The sequence below is a fragment of the Ixodes scapularis genome, unplaced genomic scaffold, assembly GCF_016920785.2.
Source record: "Ixodes scapularis isolate PalLabHiFi unplaced genomic scaffold, ASM1692078v2 PGA_scaffold2__306_contigs__length_199485367, whole genome shotgun sequence".
Lineage (NCBI taxonomy): Eukaryota > Metazoa > Arthropoda > Arachnida > Ixodida > Ixodidae > Ixodes > Ixodes scapularis.
In genome coordinates, this window is record NW_024609857.1 from 48,355,969 (window position 1) to 48,374,956 (window position 18,988).

Sequence of the window (18,988 nt, forward strand, 5' to 3'; positions counted from 1 at the left end):
TGGCGTATCCACCTTTAACTTTTACGCCGTGTACAAACATCTCTCCAAAGCGGAGGCTGGGCCGAGTAAAAAAAACAAAAAATATTAACTTTAAAGATAAAAAGGATGAGAAAATGAGTGTCTTGCGGTTGCAACATAGCGATAACTTTATCATTCTCCCTTAGCATTTCATGGCAATACTGCGATCAACGGAAGAACATGGGAACTTCTAAACACTTTCGCAGAAGTCATCGCACGTATTTCTACAGTTCTTACAGTTGAATTGAAGGTCGATATGGGCACCCTGCAGATCTAGCTCAGTGCAGATACGCTCGCCTCTCGTTTCAGCGTCGCGCATACTCACCGGGAAGCGACCTCGGCAGTCGCAGACCGACTGCAGTGGTACACCGGTGAGTGCTGCAAGGTCGACATGCCTGCTTGGGCTACCACACTCGCTTGAGCACGATAGCAGCGTGAGCGGCGGCGGAGCTCTACTGCTCTCCCTACGCTGACTCAAAAGTGGCCGCGCGCGGTGCTGTTCGCTGGGCGATCGGTAGGGGTTCCTAGCGGACGCAGCGTGACCATAGTTAGGTACCTTCAGAGATAACTGTATATTGAGTGAGTAAAGGTCATAAAACGTATGTTGTTATTAATGGTTGATTCCGCACAGGACGTATCTAAGGATGGATTGTAAGCTAATGTCAGTGTTGTACATGTTCCTCAAAAAAAGGAACGAAAGCTCGTTCCTCGCTCCTTCTGAGTTTTGGAACGCGTTCCCGTTACAAGTTCCATCAGGGAGAAAGGAACTCGTTCCCGTTACAGTTTAAAAATGGAACGTATCGTTACATATACGTTACATTTGTATTTTTTGCTAATTACCATATTTAGCTAAAAGCAGTTCTTTTTTTATCTATCCCATTAATAGTCAGCATGCGAGTTTGTATGTCGTAATGGAAGGGCACCAGGAGAATAAAACACGCGGAAGCAGGGTTTCATTTGTTGATATATTCATGTTAAACATCTCAGCTATTAATCATGTCCATGTTTGTAGTGGACAATTCAGACGAGCCAAATGTACTTTTAACCCAGATTGCACGAGCGTTTTACAACAACCTCACACGCTTCAATTTAACAGAGTCCCGTGTTAGAACTTAACAACAGTTGCTTCTAGATGTTGCTGTCCGCAAGACGAGCAAGTGAAGGAGAGGGTAGGGCTTTTGGAAAGTCGGTCTTGAAATCCACAAATACTTCGTTGTGAAGGTTGGATTTGTTGTTGTTGAGTGTGAAGGTGGGGGACAAGAGAAGGAATAAAGGTTATTTTCTGTGTATTTTTTAAGTGAATATTGTTCGGGATACAAGGGTGAGTCCGATATCTGGAAATCTGTGATCTTGATGTAATTGTAGGTCTCGTTATTGAAGTTCAAAAATGGCTGGGTGATTTCATTTGAATTCGACCAAACTTGTCGGGGGGGGTCTTTAGATTTAACCGTAAAAAATATATATGATACCCGAATCCTTGTGATGAAAGAAACTGCCTTTGAAAAAAATTAGAATTGTATAGTTTGAGAGAAAAAAATTCTGAGGCGCTGCAGGGTAGAAAACGTCAAATTCCCAATTTGATTTTATCTCGACTTTAGCCGCCATTTACAAAATATCGAATTCTTGCAGAATTATTATATTTATTATGCAATATTTACGCAGACTTGGCTATTTTTAGAGGTAAATTTCTGTCTTCTGTTATTTTAAATTAATTTTCTAAAAAATCTCAAACATGCAACCTAGAGCAAGTGTGACGCAACTTCGGACAGCTATATAAAACGAACGGTAGGGCGCAATGACGTGAGACAGATATCTGTGCGTAGCTATCAATGTAAGCTATCGATTGACATGTATTTTCTGGTTATTGTGTTTACCGTGTTTTTATTCTGCCACAAATATAGACAAAAATGAAAAATATGCAAATTTTGAAGTCAATTTTCTCAAAAAAGCTATTTTTTATTTCGTTTATACTTTTTTAATTTATTGCCCAGATTCTGCTTAATCACCGGGTATAAATATTGCTTGACCTTTTTTTGTTGTAGTTTTAGGACAACCAGTTGAATAAGTCATTTTTATCGCGTAATACCAACCTCCGGCTCCGGTATGCGGGCTTCACCGCAACATTGATAATTGGCTCAGCAATATCAGATTTCACTGAAAACTACTTTAGCCCGTTGAATTTTTACTAATATATTTTTAAAAAAAATCAGTAACGTCATAAAGAAATGAGAGATGGCTGAATTGACGAAGTGATGTCTGCGAAGTCACAGCTTGCACTTTCGAACGTCGCCACGACAACGTTTTACTACTGAGGTTGCACGAAACTTATATATTTAAATTATTTGTTTGAACATTGTGCCGTGATAAACAACAACAAAAGTAAATTTAGTTAACATCAATGTTAACTAGCCTAAGCGAGTGGAGAGATCCAAGACGTTCCATCCGTTTCGATCATGTCGGGTTGCATTCTACGGCACTATCCAGTCCAGAAAAACAATATCCCCGTTTATGCGTTTCGGACAATCTTTATTTTATACAAACATTATCGGAAAATCGGCTCGAATTTTTTAAATTTACCGCATGGCATTCTTTCGCCTATCCTTCATTGGCCCTTAGTATTCCGAGGTACGTGAAAAAAAAATTGACTACATTTTGTCCATCCTTCGGCTTTTGGACTACTTGTTGCATTCGTTTAAATTTTTTGGGCTACGCACAGCATATCGGAAGTTGCTTTTCAGCTTACAGTAATCATACTCTTTTGTTGGCAGTATGCAATAAAACATTCATAGGTAACAGTTTAACAAAATCACTCTATTTATTGAGTAATTTATTTGGGTTAACAAGGCACACCTTGTGGTCGGTTTGCCTTGCTGCATACCCGACCCGGAGGAATAACACGGAGCCAACGGTTTCAACAACAAGAAACTACATTTAATGGGACGTGGACAAGACGTTTAACATTGCTACCGGCGCTGCCGGAGTCCAGGCAGCGACTCCCCGTGCGCCGCCTCTGATCTGCCTTATCAAGGCGGCGCATCCGATGTGCGCGTGGCTGGCGTGACGTCGCCGCCACGCGGGAAAAGTTCGGCTTGAGCCTCGCAGTCGGGCAACTTGGCTTGGGAGCCGCCAGGGTGCCCACACTTCCCCCCCCCCTCAAGCTTCGTCCGGCATGTCGATGACGGAGACGTTGTGGGCGTCAGGGGGTGGATGGCGCTGTTGGGCGGACTGACGTTGTAAGTCCGGCCGGCGCCTGCTGGACGAGCGCGGCGGCTGCTGACGAGCGCGGCGGCTCGGTCAGCTCCAGCTTGTCGCTTGTTCGGGATCAGGGCTCCACCAGGTGGCTGCTTTGCCCGTGGTCCTGTAGAGGGTGGCCGCGGTCCACGATGAGACCGGCCGCCGTGTCGTTCAGATGGCGGGTGTGGCGACGGTTTTGTCCATCAGTCAGCTTCGTAGAAAACAAAACGTCTCGTGCCACCTCTGTTTGTAGTGTCCAGAAGTCTTGGACACTGGTTTCGGTGAGGCCGGGCTGCTCGCACTCGTAGCAGCAGTCCGACGACAGTTGCCTGCTTAGGCCACCGGCACCGAGGTGCCCGTCGCACCGCCTCCAGTGATCGGATAAGGAACCACTATGGGAGGGCCTCCACCAGGCTTGCGACTGGCTGTTGCGGGGAGGGCTTGTTCCGTTGCGGCGGGGGTCAATGCTGCTGAGCTGCGGGTTTGCGACCGCACCGTGCCAGTTTTCGCCAGCACTTGCAGGAGCAGACTGATGAAGATGGTTCGCTTGAGTGGTGATCTCCGTTGGGCCCCAGCTTACGATAGGGCACGGCCAACGACCTCCCACCTGTCGTGGCGACCCCCGCCCGAAACCCTCAGGGGCCTCGCTGTGACCTCCGGGGACCTCTCGGGGAGAGTTAGGCGAACATACGCTTATCCCGCACGGGAGTTCACCATGCATGCCACGCCAACTCTCCTGGTTGACGTGGTGGGGAAGGGAGGTCTCGTTCGGACAGTCCACTTGCGTGGAGGCCTCGGGACCCCGCCATGCGCATGCCGGTTCGAGCGCGTACTTGGCTGGTGGCGGCGGCACGTAGTTCCGCTCGGCATGAAGAGCTTCCTCGATGAGGCGGGCGCCCCGGGCTAGCTCTTCAAGGGTCTCAAAGGTGCGGTTGATCAGGTAGACGTGGTACCTGGGGTGACACTGTCTTCTGACCCGAGCTACTCTGTCCGACTCCGGTGACTTCGGGTCCGCCCTCTTGAAGAGCTCTTGCATAACCCGAACGTACCGGGTCAGACTTTCATCCGGGTGCTGCGTCGCGTAAGCATTCCTGCAAGCACAAAAAAAAAAGAAACGCCCCCAAAAACCCAACACAAGCGCGCAAAACAATTGCCGCCAGTCACAAAGACACATTCACAAACACGCCAATACAGCAAACGTGGACGTGACGGAAGTACGAAACAACGATAGGAAACACGGGGAATATGAAAAAGGCTTACCGAAAGAAGAAACGAAGCCGCGTGAAATTCCTACGAGTGGGTAGCATACCACGGTTGGGCGCCATTGTGGTCGGTTTGCCTTGCTGCATACCCGACCCGGAGGAATAACACGGAGCCAACGGTTTCAACAACAAGAAACTACATTTAATGGGACGTGGAAAAGACGATTAACATTGCTACCGGCGCTGCCGGAGTCCAGGCAGCGACTCCCCGTGCGCCGCCTCTGATCTGCCTTATCAAGGCGGCGCATCTGATGTGCGCGTGGCTGGCGTGACGTCGCCGCCACGCGGGAAAAGTTCGGCTTGAGCCTCGCAGTCGGGCAACTTGGCTTGGGAGCCGCCAGGGTGCCCACAACCTATAGAAACACATAATTTTTCACAGAAGCGCAAATGTACAAGAAGAGGCTTTAACAACAAAACAAAACAAAGCCGTAGATCATCTGGGAGTTCCGCACGTGCACCACAGAGGTTCATGATTAAGACGAAGATAGAACAGTTCGCTCAAGCTGCACTTCGCCCCTTTCACGTCGCCACACGTGCGAAGCGCGGATGCCTTTCCGAGTCGGTACGCAACTCCACTCTGTTTTCTTGATTCTGCGGAAGTCACTCACCTCCTTCTCGGTTAAGTTCATGAGAGTTACGTTTTTGACACGCCTTCCAACCTTGTCCACAAAATCTACTGATGTTCGGACGAGCTGCTCCTCCGGTGAACGGAGGTTGTGCACCGTTGCGTGGTGTTTGAGAAGCCCTCCAACCCCGTCACAATAGTTTTTACCATGCCCAGAGGCAGAAAATATCCACTTCAATTGGGTATGGCCCACTCGTTCGAACTCATGCAGCTGAAATCTATTTTTAAAATGAGCAGGTGCCCCGTCGGATATGTACGTTAGTGAAGCATAAACTGGGATGTGCTCCTCCAGCCAGTTTTCTATAAGTCTCAGAGCCAGCAGCGCATGGGAAGTGTCATGACATAAGTCCTCACAGACAACGCCGAAGCCTTTTGAGCCTTGCGACGTGGATGCCACACACGTGAACACAGAGAGCTGACGCTTGTGCCAGTGGTACTCCTGTATCTCGTGTGGCAAAATTACCGTCCAGTTCTCCGCAAAATCGAAGTGCATGACGATGTGTCTTGAGGTCACACTAGACTTCTCAATCCGTATGGCTTCCCGTTGTGTCCTACGAATAAAATCGTGCGTGGAAAACCTTGTGGCCCATTTCTGTAGCTCTTTCAAAAAGGCGCTGGAGTCGGCAGTCTTGCTTATCAAATTACCATTCTCCCATGTGAAAAATGTAATTTCCTCTTCAGGCACCATTTCCAATGATTCTAAGGAGAGTCTGTCAGTCGCGGGGCAGTCTTTGCATTCGCCTCTGAAACATTCGGACGAGAGTTCAGGGCAGAGGCACAAAGCGAGAATCTCCTCTTTTGTTATTTTTTCTTCTCGCATGCTGTTCAGGGTGGAAAAGCACAAATCGAAATTCGTACAGCACACACATGCACAGACAGTCTGTTCAGGGTTTAGCTTGACCCACTTTGGCCGCAGCGAGTAAAATTTAGTCAGACCTAATTTTGAGTCCGGGTTTGCTTCCTTAAACAGCCTGTACGTCTCTCGAACAGACCTTGTCATATACCGCTTCACGACCACATGTTCTTCGCCATCCTTCAGAAGCTTAACAGCATCTTTTTTGTTTGGGCTCTGCCGAGAACAGTCGAGATCGTCGTCGGTGTAATATTGCGTGGCTGCCCGTATGGTGTCCTCGCTTATGCTTCCACCGTGATAAGGCTCCGGACGCTCCCATACGCCGAACCGTTCACGAAGCTGCTTTGATTTCTTCAGAAGGTACTTCGATGCCTCAGGAATTAGCCGTTCTACTTCCCTAGTGGCTACGCCCTTGGGCACAAGCGTGAGGAGCTGACATCTCTCCTGGTAAGATGCCGCCTTCACAAAGGCCTCTCTGATGTTTGCCCACCACCCGTCGCAGCCGAGGCATGGTTGATCACTGCGAGAACTTGACCCACTTGGCTCCAAGGTATATGCTGTCGCCAACTTTTTTCGTACCTGTCGGCTGTGTGATCCTTCAATCTCCCGCTGTTTTCTTTCAGCATATGCCTGACGGCTTTTCGGGTTTACTGTAGAAGGCATGCGCAAAGGAGTTGTTTCAAGCCCAGCAGCAGAAATCTCTTCGTTAAGACCTTCCACTACTTCGTGCTCTTCGATGCAGCTTGCTGGAGAGCTCGAGCATGGATCACTGACAGATGATGAAAGCTTCTCACCGGTGTACTGGGAGCAGTTCTGGCAGAGCACGTCATCCAACGCAAGAGCCGCGGCTTTCGATGGAGGCAGGATCATCTTCAAGGCGTCTACGTTGAGATCGGTGACATAACGAAAACGTCGGTTGCGGTATACCCTTCGCTTATGTCTCTCGAAGTAGTCCGCGCAACTCTTTCTATTAAAGCTGAAAACTGCAGCCATGACTGAGTTCAAAATAACGCGTTCATTCCTCGGGAGGTTCCGGCTTTCTGCTTTCGACGCAGTTCCGCAGTTCTCTTATACAAATCCATTGCTGCAAGCCCTCTTCTTATATTTTTTTTATTCTCTTATACTAGATGAGTTTGTCAAATATAGACACTGATTAGCGAACCAACCTAAGGACGCCAGAAATGTCATGGTGCGTGTTATTCGCTTACAAGTAAAAATAAATAATGGATAAGAGAAACAGACAGACCATAGCACCAGGGGCTCAAAGAGGACTACAAACATTAGTTCCGGAGAAAAGCGCTGCAACGAAGACACAAAATGATAAGCCAACCAAACCTTCCTTTTTGTTCTGATGCTCTTGCCGACACTGTGGCCATGTTTGTACTGGTGATAACTTGCCACCCTTGAAACAAATAAGTATCCGCAAAAGCTGTATGTATACAGTTACGACTCCATCGACCGGCGTGATAATGTCTAGTGTTTACTGCATTTGTTTTTGTCCTTTTGACAAACTTGATCCAGCCGAGCTACAGAAACTTCGGGCACCAAAGAGTCTCAAGCTTCCGCCCATAAATTTATTGGGAGAAGGACAAGGACTGCTTCACACAGTTCCACTTCGCTGTGATGCATTGCGACAGCCTGTGACGACGCGAGTTCCACTCTAACAAAATTAGTATAACCCTCTTGCAACGGCGCACGCAGAGGTCAACTAAGAGTCGCATGGTAATCTTCATGATAAGAATCGCAGCCTTTTGCTGGCGCTCGCGAAGAGGTTACTGAACCTATACTTCACCTAACAACTGGACCAGTTGCAACTGATGTAACGAACATGGCTCTTTCTTTTGATGTAAAAACAAACATAAAGAAAAGCGCCAGAAAACGTGCATACCCAGCTGGTAAGCAACACACGGGAAATCAATTAAAAAAGTTTGAAAGAGAAAAAAAAATTTGCCTACGCCACTTGCCTTCTGTCATTTTTTTGTGACATTTCTTTTTTTGTAAAAAGTATATTACTAGGAATGCAACGAGGTAAAGTGGTTGTCAGTGAAATCTGATATTGCTGAGCCAATTATCAATGTTGCGGTGAAGCCCGCATACCGGAGCCGGAGGTTGGTATTACGCGATAAAAATGACTTATTCAACTGGTTGTCCTAAAACTACAACAAAAAAAGGTCAAGCAATATTTATACCCGGTTATTAAGCAGAATCTGGGCAATAAATTAAAAAAGTATGAACGATAAAAAATGGCTTTTTTGAGAAAATTGACTTCAAAATTTGCATATTTTTCATTTTTGTCTATATTTGTGGCAGAATAAAAACAACACGGTAAACACAATAACCAGAAAATACATGTCAATCGATAGCTTACATTGATAGCTACGCACAGATATCTGTCTCACGTCATTGCGCCCTACCGTTCGTTTTATATAGCTGTCCGAAGTTGCGTCACACTTGCTCTAGGTTGCATGTTTGAGATTTTTTAGAAAATTAATTTAAAATAACAGAAGACAGAAATTTACCTCTAAAAATAGCCAAGTCTGCGTACATATTGCGTAATAAATATAATAATTCTGCAAGAATTCGATATTTTGTAAATGGCGGCTAAAGTCGAGATAAAATCAAATTGGGAATTTGACGTGTTCTACCCTGCAGCGCCTCAGAATTTTTTTCTCTCAAACTATACAATTCTAATTTTTTTCAAAGGCAGTTTCTTTCATCACAAGGATTCGGGTATCATATATATTTTTTACGATTAAATCTAAAGACCCCCCCCCCCCCCCCCCCCGACAAGTTTGGTCGAATTCAAATGAAATCACCCGGCTGTAGTCGGAATAAGATTTCTGTGTGTATGAGGATGCGTAAAACCAAACAAAGTAGCTGAGTTTAAAACAACCCTCTTTCTTTGTATTTTCCTACGACTAAAATTTTTGCTTTTTGTACCTCAGTTTCGAGCACTCAAAAGGTATCAATGCCCACCAGCTCTCCTGCACCCGAAACTGTTAGCAAGCGAGGACCACGCAAAATAATCCATAAGATTAGTTGCCAAAAAGTTAGAGACCCTGCACTTCGTAAAGATATTGTTTTTGAACTTTCATACTTTCCCTGTTAGAAGTAAAATTAAAATTACCCCACTGGACGAAAAAAGAAACGCCGTTACTCTTTCCGTTCCAGTAAAAATGTAACGCGTTCCCGTTCCAGTTCCAGCGATGAAAAATGGAACAGCGGCGTTCCTTCGTTCCTCCTAAAAGGAACGCTTTCCAGGAACGCCGCTCCTTAGAATGCCGTTCCGTACAACAATGTATTGCAGGAACATAATATCTTATGCCTTGATTTATATTCAGGTTCCGTTTGGTGCAATGATGTCACCAATAAAAATATCAGATTGATTTAGAACGAAAAATAAACGTTTGATGAGTCGAACATGTGCATGAAACTTGAAGAGAAAGGTGCCACGAGCTTTGCTTCGGGGACGAAAGTGTGACTGACCCGAAGCAGCTCGTTACCGCTACTTTCATAGAAGCGACACATTCAAAAACGCTCTGAATAAGAATACTCGATGACAGCTGTGAACGATCTGGTATTTCTTACAATAATACAGAATTAATAGAATGAGGATCCGGGCCGAGGGGGACTCGAACTTCTTTCATCTGCGTGACAGCCGCGCGCGTTGCCAAATCCGCCGCGCACGCGGCTTTTTTTTTTTTTTTTATTTATTTTCTGACTTGGACGATGACACAAGGCGGTGACACACAATCGCAATAAAACGCAAAAAGACACCAGCCATATCGGCTAATGTCCAACATGCTACAAGGCTTTGAAACTAGACAACAACTCAAGAAGTTGCAGCCACTCAGGTGTAGGCCCATTTTCTTCAAAAAGCTCATGTGATTAACAAAATACTTACGCACGGGGCTAACATCGAAATCTGCGTGGCGTACAGCTACGTGACACCGCCACATAATTTGCAGTTCCAGCAGTAGGTTCATGTCTGGAACGTAATTTTCCCCCTCTACCGCTCAGTCTTTTTTGAGGATTTTTTGCAGGACGTCCAAAAAGAAGATCGCTTTCCAAGAGTCCAGGAAAGCGTGACCAACCGTTTCCTGCTTTTTGCACAGTATGCAGTTGGCAGACCAAGCTACTGGGATACTTGTTTCAAGTAACCAGGCTTTAACTAAAAACGTTCAACTATGCAACTTAAAAAGAAATCGTGTTAGGGGTTGCTACCATTCGCTTGACTCGCTTCGACACATCCTGCCCCGGGCCTGGACTTACGAATAACGATTCAGAGGAATAGTTTAAAAACAAACCAATTAAATCCTTCGTCAGTCGTTTGCGCGACACACCAGACAGTATTCGAGTGAGAAACGGGTAACTCGAAGCCAATAAGCACCAACAATATTTTCCATGTACCCGCGTGCAAAGGCACTTAGATCCATGCTTGACGAAACAATAAACTCAGGAAGCGCACCACGCGATCTCACTTGAATAACGGTATGTAAAAATGGATTTCTGTGGTCTCCGAAAAAACTTAATATATGAACAAGTTGACTCACGTACATGTGAGAAGGAGATATCCCCCCGTCCCTCCCTTTCCAGGCATTCACTCTACGAAACAGGTTTGTAGGGCTCGTACGTTTCCAGTCTGAGCACCAAACAAAAACAGCAAAAACAGGGTGCATACGTTGTATTTTATATTCGTGAGCAATGAAGCATTGTTAAAACATTTCGATTTAATGCCGAACTCTTCCCCATTATCCCTTCCCAAATCTTCAAGATGTCAGCGAACCGTTTTTACAAAATATTCATAATTTAGAAGCTTTGCGTTAAATCTCCATAAATCCCAATCAATCTTGCTTCTTTAAAGGTATAAGGCATAAAAGATAGAAGAGCGCGATCACTAAAAGACCGCATACTGCTCGCACCCTCTGACAAGGTTGAGACAGACGTAGGGTCTAGGCGGGCGTGGGTTGCACCTTGAGAATACGAAAATGAACTTTTTTTGGGGAAAACCGGTCTAAAAGTGGAAAGGGTTCGGCTGTTTTTAAGCATTCAGTCCTCTTTTCAAATTTGCCCACCTGTGCCTCGCCAAAAAGTTTTTTGAGGACAACCCGTTTCCCAACTAAAGGTAAAACACAAAATGCAGAGCCCTCTAGCCCACCCTGGTGCTATGGCAAATACTCAAAAATGAACACTACTTAAGAAAACCAGTCTCAAGGTGGGGATGGTTGAGCCATTTTCACGCATTCGTTCTTCTTTTGAAATTCGGGCACCCGCGCCTCATCCAGGAACTTTTTGAGATAGGCCGAATTCTTAGCCGCTGACGAAATACAAACTTTAAGACCGCCGACTACAAGCTGGTGCCATTGCAAAATTTTGGGCTCCAGCTCTCTTCAGATAATGTGATATAAAGTAGGATATTTCAATACGCTCCTTTTTTTTTCTTTGCAGAGAGATTGAGATAATTAATTTAATGTAAACATTTAGTATGCGCGTAAATATTTTTTTTTTGACAGGCGAATGTTGAGTTTAAGAAAACACAATTATCCTCTCATAAATCATTTATTGACCGCAGTGCTCCCATTCCCTACAATAAAAATGACTGTTATAATCACATAACATTAATAATTAGCAAAAAATATTTGGGGTCGTAAACGTTTAAACGAGAACGAATCCACCTTATCTGAAAAACTGGTCTCAGGAACCCAAGAAAATAATTTTGAGAAAAAAACAAGTGGACCCATTACATTATAGATTCGTTTAGTTTAGTTCAGTCATTAGAAAAATCTTGTATTTAGCTGTGTTCTTAAATTGTGCTCGTTTGAACATCGCTGTTTTCTAAAAATTCCTGTGATGTTCCTCCGAAATATGTTTTTCTATGAATGTAATACACTTCTTAGACACTACAGCACTTGTCATAATATTAAGGAAGGATCCTAATTTATACAATCATAACGAGTTGTTTATACCTAAGAAGAAAATTTACACTTCGATTAATTTAAGACTATCCGCCTTGGCAATACATAAAAAAAGTTTATTCAACTGAGCAACCTGCAGTGTTCACGTCATCATCTTGAAAATGTGGTAAAATGGTAGAATGGAGTAGTAGCATAGCATATATTGCTCAGAACGTAACGTTTCGGTGTTATGGTCATATTTGCGTATTCAATAAAAGAGCTTCTATGGGAGTGTTGACGTAATCCGCTAAGAGATGGCGCAAGCGTTCGATGGCACAAATTTCCTAGGATGCGGTGCCCAATTTGCGTTTTTTACACAATCCCCTTACACATGAAAACGCGAGTTTAATGTTCTGTGGAGTTACGCGAGGTATATGAGAACTAGTCGATCGAAAACTATTGCATTGCAAGGCGACTCTGGATATATATCTGAGCTGCCCGATGTCTGTCATCGTTTTGCTACGTTCTCCTGTTTCGTCGGTAACTCAATTACTCCGTGCACTGTTATGGCCGATGCTCCTCTTGAATCTATCCGCAGCTTGGCAGTTCCGAATCTTACCCTTGAAGATGTGCTTTCCGGAATATGAGCTCGCTCCAAAAAAGTCGTGCGGTGAGGACAGAATTCCTGCTTTCATTATAAAAGGACTCAGGGATATATTGCCGGTGTTGATGCATGTTTTGAACATGTCCTTAGAGGCCAATGTATTTCCTCAAGGATGCAGGAATGCAGTAGTTGTACCTATACATACATCTGGTCGCACTGACTACGTTAGTAACTATAGATCAATTTCTCTTCTTTGTTCTTTTTCTAAGGTATTTGAAAAGGCAAAATATAAGCGTATTTATTTTCATTTTAAATCCTCTCTTTGTCTCAACCACCATGGTATTTGTCAGGGGCGTTCAGTGAAAACAAACCTTGTATCATTATTGGAACACACTCAAAGTTTTTTATCTCGTAGATCATAAGTTGTTGCTTGCCAAATTTTCGGCGTTGGGCATGAGCATCCCGTTTTGCAGTTGGTTGTTTAGTTACCTTGGCGGAACACCTAACAGAGTGCTGAAGGAATTGTGCCCCTCTGCCTCATATGTTTCAAATACTGGAGTGCCTCAAGTGTCCAATCCGGAGCCGTTCTTATTCAACATTTTTGTCAATAATTTGGCAGACAGTGTGCTTGTGCAATCAGCATCTTTGAGCAGTTACTTAACTGAGGCAATCTAATAACTTAGGTGTGGGTAACAACGAGGGGAGGGCCTTAGAGCGATAAACTCGCAACTGAAAGTGACCCCCGATTGGCCGCCGCCATGTTTCACATTTTGACCACTAGAAACGTGACCTTATTGTTTTGCGTCTAGGTTTTAACGAAGTACCGCGCACAAAAAATTGCTTATTGATCTTTAATAACATTACCGACGAGATAACTTATGTTTCGTTTGCTTGAAATCCGAAGTGTGGTTTTACGACAAAAGCTCGGGCAGTTTCCTAAAACCTCCGCTACATGCCGTTAACCGCGGTGCTGTATTTTGTTTTTCTTTTTTACCTTGACACGTGTCTCCGGAGCTAACAGTATTGAAAATATACTTTATCATGTTTTTTTACAAGATCGCGATACAAATATTGGCTCAGTTTTGCGTAAAAACCTCAAAATTTGGTATGGTCACGTGTCTAGCGGTCAAAATTGGACAACATGGCGGAAGCCAGTGGGGTCACTTTTTCCTGGGGAACGGAATACCAGTTTTTCGCTCTAAGCTCTCTACCTCGTTGATGGGCAACGAACCGCGCGCATTCGACATATCACTCCGCGGTTCCACCGGTCGGTGGCGCGAGAAACCTTAGTTTGCTATCGGCTGCCAGTGGTCCTGGTCTATACTTCAGAAACATCCTCAGGGCACCGTTAAAGGCATTGTTATGCATGATATAATGTTATGTTTATACCCCAGGAAAGCAACCGTGACCGTCAAATCTACCGAGGGTTATCGAGACAAGAACGCATTGGAGTTCAAAACGCCCCGTAAGTAGTCGCCTTCGTATACTCACTTTCCAAACTAACAACGCGTGTAGCGAATGCCTGCGTTATACCCATGAAAATAACATTACATTTACGTAATACGTGTGTTGGTGCTCAAGCTACTGTCTTCAATATTCAATATACAGGGTGATACAAGGAGAGGCCAGGCTCTTTAAAACGACCGGACTCCGGCCGAAACGTCGAAGAATAAATCGTCCGTTGTTGCTGTTTTCACTAAGGGTTTTTCCTTCTCAGTTATATACCCACGCCTTCGGCCTCCCGCCACCATGCCCGTTGTATATATATATATATATATACGGAAGAAAACGCACCTGAGACGGTTGTTGGAGTTTTTAAAACATATTATTGGTAAAGTTGTTCGACGTTTCGGCCTGAGACAGACCTTTTTCAAGACTGGCACATAAAGGCACACTGACGCTCCTTGACCACGTCACGTATATATATATATCGGAGGCCATGCGCTGATTTAATGGGTTCCAGGGCTAACTATTAGATAACGCCAGTGTGCCAGATTTATAAAAGCGCTGGTTATCTTGACTTATCCAAGTACCGTCATTCTGTGATGGATCATGCCGCGGGCACTCCTATTGGATGCTTGCGACGCGTCGCCATTTTTTGGCTCATGGCGCATCCCGCATCCAGACGCACACGCTCCGATTAGTCTGCTGTGGCTGCCGGTGATGCGCCGCCGTTTGCGAGCACGCTCCCATTGGTCTATATACTACAGATGCCGGCGCCGCGACGCCGCGACAAACTAGATTGGGGGCGACGCTCCGCCATTCTTGGCTCAAGTGCGTTCCAGCATGCACCAGCTTGGCGGTACTTGTTCATTAAATTCAAATTCATCCAGCGCTTTAAGCGTTTTGAGTGGAAAGCGCCTAAATGACATTAGTGTAAGAAAAAACCTGAAAAAGTTTGTGAAAAATATTGCGGTGGCTTAGCTCTGCTATGCCAGGATATACGTAGCGTGAGCTTATGCGCACAAAATGAGAGGCGCTATCAAGCGGCTCCGGTGCACTGTCAGACTTGGCTACTGCGCAACGGAGGCAGACAGCTGGGCACGTGGCGGCGACAGTGCGTCTGCCGCGGCTATGACGTCACTCTGGAATGCGCAGACCGGCGAGGCGGGCGAAGTGGGCGAGGCGGGCGCGTCGGCGGCGGAGCGCGCGGCGGCGGCAACGTGTGGCTCTCATAATGAGCCGTGCTCATTATGCGAGCCGTGCTCATTATGCGGAGCTCCACCGCCGCCCCCGCGCACTCCGCATAATGAGCACGGCTCGTGTAATGAGCACGGCTCATTATGAGGGCCACGTGAAACTGCTCAACCTCGGCCAGTGTAGCTAACGCTACAAAAAAAAACGAGTTTAAGGGCTAATTTTAGCGTATTTTGTCTTGTGAATTTGAATAGCACAAGCATTTGACCCGAACGTATCGATAAACGCGAGAAAAACCGCAAGACCAACCGATAGGTGTGACGTCATACCCAGAGGTTTCAACTGCCTTGCGCGTGCCGCTTGTGAGGGAACGAGTGCGGTGTTTTTGAATGCTGGAGTAAGGCTTGCGGAAGGCGCGGATTGTGATCTCTGTAACGTACGCCACGACTCTCTCCTCCCAGCGAACGTGCCGAGGAGGAGGGGCTTCAACGCTACTTTGAAAACGCTGTTGCGGCTAACTGAAAGCAGCAATTTAAAATAGAATATCGACATTCGTGATCTTGGAGGCCAACTAAAGATTATTTAACCGTATTCTCTCAAATACAGAACCGCTTTAGTTTTCCTTTAAAGGGGGGGGGGGGGGTGCAACGACTTTATGATTAAGGAGAATTTGCATCTTGTCATTTTTACGTTGTTTATCGTGTCCCAGAGGATAGAGAAAATATCTCCTTCATTAAAAATGTCGCGATTCCGCTGCATAATCGCAAAGCAAAGGCCGACCTTTTACCCCCACCTGCAGCCGCAAGTGGCAGCCGAAGGAACTACGGCTAGAAGATTACGTGACCTCGCTCGGCTCTAAGCTGCAAAATAACGCCCGCTAATGTCAGCAGATAGAGGGACAGGAAGCGGCCTCCGAGATAGCTCGCGGGAACCTACACGGCACTCTGAATGACGTCACTAGGAGGGGGACCAGGTGTGACCCTGAAGACTGGGAGTGAGTTGAGGGGTGCCCAAAATGCCAATATTTTTTCTTTTTTTTAAGCAACAACTAGGACACGCAGGCGAAATCGGTTTTCTGTTCTTTACTTCAGAAGTGTCAGAGGGCAACTTCCACAAATTTTTGACCAAAGTCCGGAAATCGTTGCACCCCCCTTTAAACAGTCACAAGGGAACGCCAAGTACCAGCACAGTTCAACGCAAATATCTGAACCAGCATTTAGGCTTTCGATTTTGCCGTGTTTACAAAGCGTTTTAATGTTTTCTTCATTCCTTCACAGAGGGATCGGTAGACGTGCGCGTTGCCTACGTGGACTGCGACACTTGCAAGGTTTTTAGGCATCCCTATATCAAATCAGGTGAGGCTTCCAGTTTCATTTCGACTTTGCCACGTGTTGATGACTAGATTCTGCTCCCACTGCAAAATCGAGGCAGGAAATCATCAAAACCTGTTATTTTTTAACAAGGTTTGCCGCAATTAACCGGCGAATTTGAACGGGCACTCTACACTGAAATGAAGTTGACAGCGCAATTCCTCTTTCGAAAGCGAAGTTCCTACTAAAAACATGTCTATTTGAAACACGTACTATTCCGGTTGTTCAGAGCACGACAAGCCCGCAGTTGGTACTTCGCGCGCCTGCCAGCCTTAAAAGATGATCTAGTTCAGACTACAGATCTAAAGCTCCAAGCTCAAGTTCCAATCCTTGAACTCTAAGGCAAATCGTGATCTGAAGAAGGCTGTGGGTGCCGCAGTCAAACCAGAAAGCCTGATCGAGTGCTGTCATTCAAATCGTGTGTGGTCTGTTGTATTAAATCTTTATCAAATTAATGTCCAGATTCCGGTCTCAATACGTCGTTTTCCGTAATCACTTTCAATACCTGCGAAAAAAAACATACATAGCAATCTTTTTTTTTTTTTTTTAAGGTTCTAGGAATGTTCAAATACCGAAATTTCAGCTCGAGTTAAATTCAAAGCGAATAATTCCGAATAGTTGCCAAAACTTGGGCGGTGAGATTGGCTAGTGAAAATCAAATATTTAATTTTAATGCAAACAAAAACGAAACACCAACCGCCTACACTAGACAAAATACGCTATATGTTTATTCTACTACTCTGAACGAAGAGCGGAGCGTAGCAATCAAGACGGGGGTTAATCAGCGTTTGCCATATTTGCTGCCAACAAACTTGAGACGCAATTGAGATGTGTTTCACCCATTCACGTTTGAATACACACGGTCGACAGCGTGATTACTGTCATGTAGGGCTGAACGGCTTTAATCTGAGCTTAGTCCTGCGTCACCTAGCCAAGGCACCTCACTTGACAGTGCGGGAAGCTACGGGTTAGCGGACGAGCTGACGAGGCGGATTCAAACCTAGTTGTTATTCGTGCTTTGGCAATTAACCCTACGTGTTATGTACGCAACAACTAGTTTAGAACTGGCGGTAAGTGGCACATTGTTTTTGAATTCAAAATCAGAGTACCGAACTGAGGCAGGCCACCTTGGTTAGCCCCTCTGTTTTCTATACACTTATCTACTAAGTTCAAAATAGCGACATGCGTGGTTTGCCGGTTCCTTTCGAGCACGTCCAATCAGATCGTACGCGAGTGCTCTAAGAAATATCTATTTTTTTTATTCAACTGGTTAGTTAGTAAAGACTTTTCAAGGCAGACTTGATTTTTATTCGACCGAAAAGATTCAAGGACTTCGTCACCGAAAAAAAAAAAAAAAAGTTCTTCAATAAACCCAGATTTTGTCCAGCAGAATATTGTGTGTCGAATTAAAAAAACTGGAATATTTCAAAAGTTGTACAGAATTATTTGGGCAATCACTATTCGAATCGAAAGTGAAACTCGAATATCCTCACACCCCTACTTTTTTTTTTCCTCATTCGCAAAATGTTTTGCCTGGGGCTTCGCCTTAGGTTGGAGGCACGCTTTCAGCGTCTACTTTCGATCTAATCTCTGCGCGCTTAAAAGGTGGATCGTATAATTGTTTTTCTTTGTAATTCCTTCGTCTAGTGAGATAAGCGAGCGCTGCTGTATTGCTCGCTTGTTTGCCTATGTAAAAGTGAAAAAAGCTATTTGCCACTCCAATTTAGGAACAAAAAGCTGTTCGTCTATTTCGCCAAGGATTTGGCACGGCTGTTGGAGAATGATACCGACTGCTATTTTCACCTTGGCTTCAATCGCCACCCCCTTCCATTGCGATCTGAATGAACATCGTGTGGCATGCGGTCGTGTGTGATGCACGTTGAAGGCCAAAGGCTTGAAGTGGTACTACACTGGCTGACTGTCTTGTATACAGCTGAGACGCCAGACGCCTATTGAAGCTGACTAACTTCCGGCGGTATAAAAATGCGCAAAACACCATTCCTTAATTAATGAATTGAGTAAAAAAATAAGAATGAATGCCGTTTCAGAAGCATCATAATGTATTATGTACTGAAGGCCATCTATGGGTGCATACTGATACTCTCTTGTCTTACATTTATTACACTTTTTAGATCACAAAAGGTGTGCAGTTGTGTTAACAATTTACCAGCTCAAACTTCTTGTTAGCATTCCTTAAATTCTAACAGCGTAACTCTGCTGCTGGTGTCTCCACTCTTTGTATTTCAGGTCCTGCTTGCAGCGTTTTGGTTACGGAGAGTAACCTGGGAAAGACCACCTTCTGTGATTTTGTCTTCGACCTGCTTTGCGGTGCCTCTCCCAAATATCAAATCTACGAGGAAGGTTGCAAATAAAAACGCTAAAAGCAACAACTGTCTTCAGTTTGTTGACGAAATACGTGTAAAGAAGTTGTAGACGCCTTTTACGTCCCAAGTGGAAAGACCCTAGTCAAATAATGTCGACGATATATGGA

The 18,988-nt window shown here is 45.0% G+C and overlaps 1 protein-coding gene across 1 annotated transcript in view; it reads left to right on the top strand.

Moving 5' to 3' along the window:
• LOC121836474 overlaps window positions 1-18,988 on the top strand; it is a 29,257-nt gene that overhangs the window by 1,027 nt on the left and 9,242 nt on the right. Inside the window, exons 3-4 of the mRNA XM_042291380.1 lie at window positions 13,885-13,955; window positions 16,405-16,482. Of these exons, the coding sequence (XP_042147314.1) occupies window positions 13,885-13,955; window positions 16,405-16,482 (149 nt within the window). The remainder of the gene's footprint in view (window positions 1-13,884; window positions 13,956-16,404; window positions 16,483-18,988) is intronic.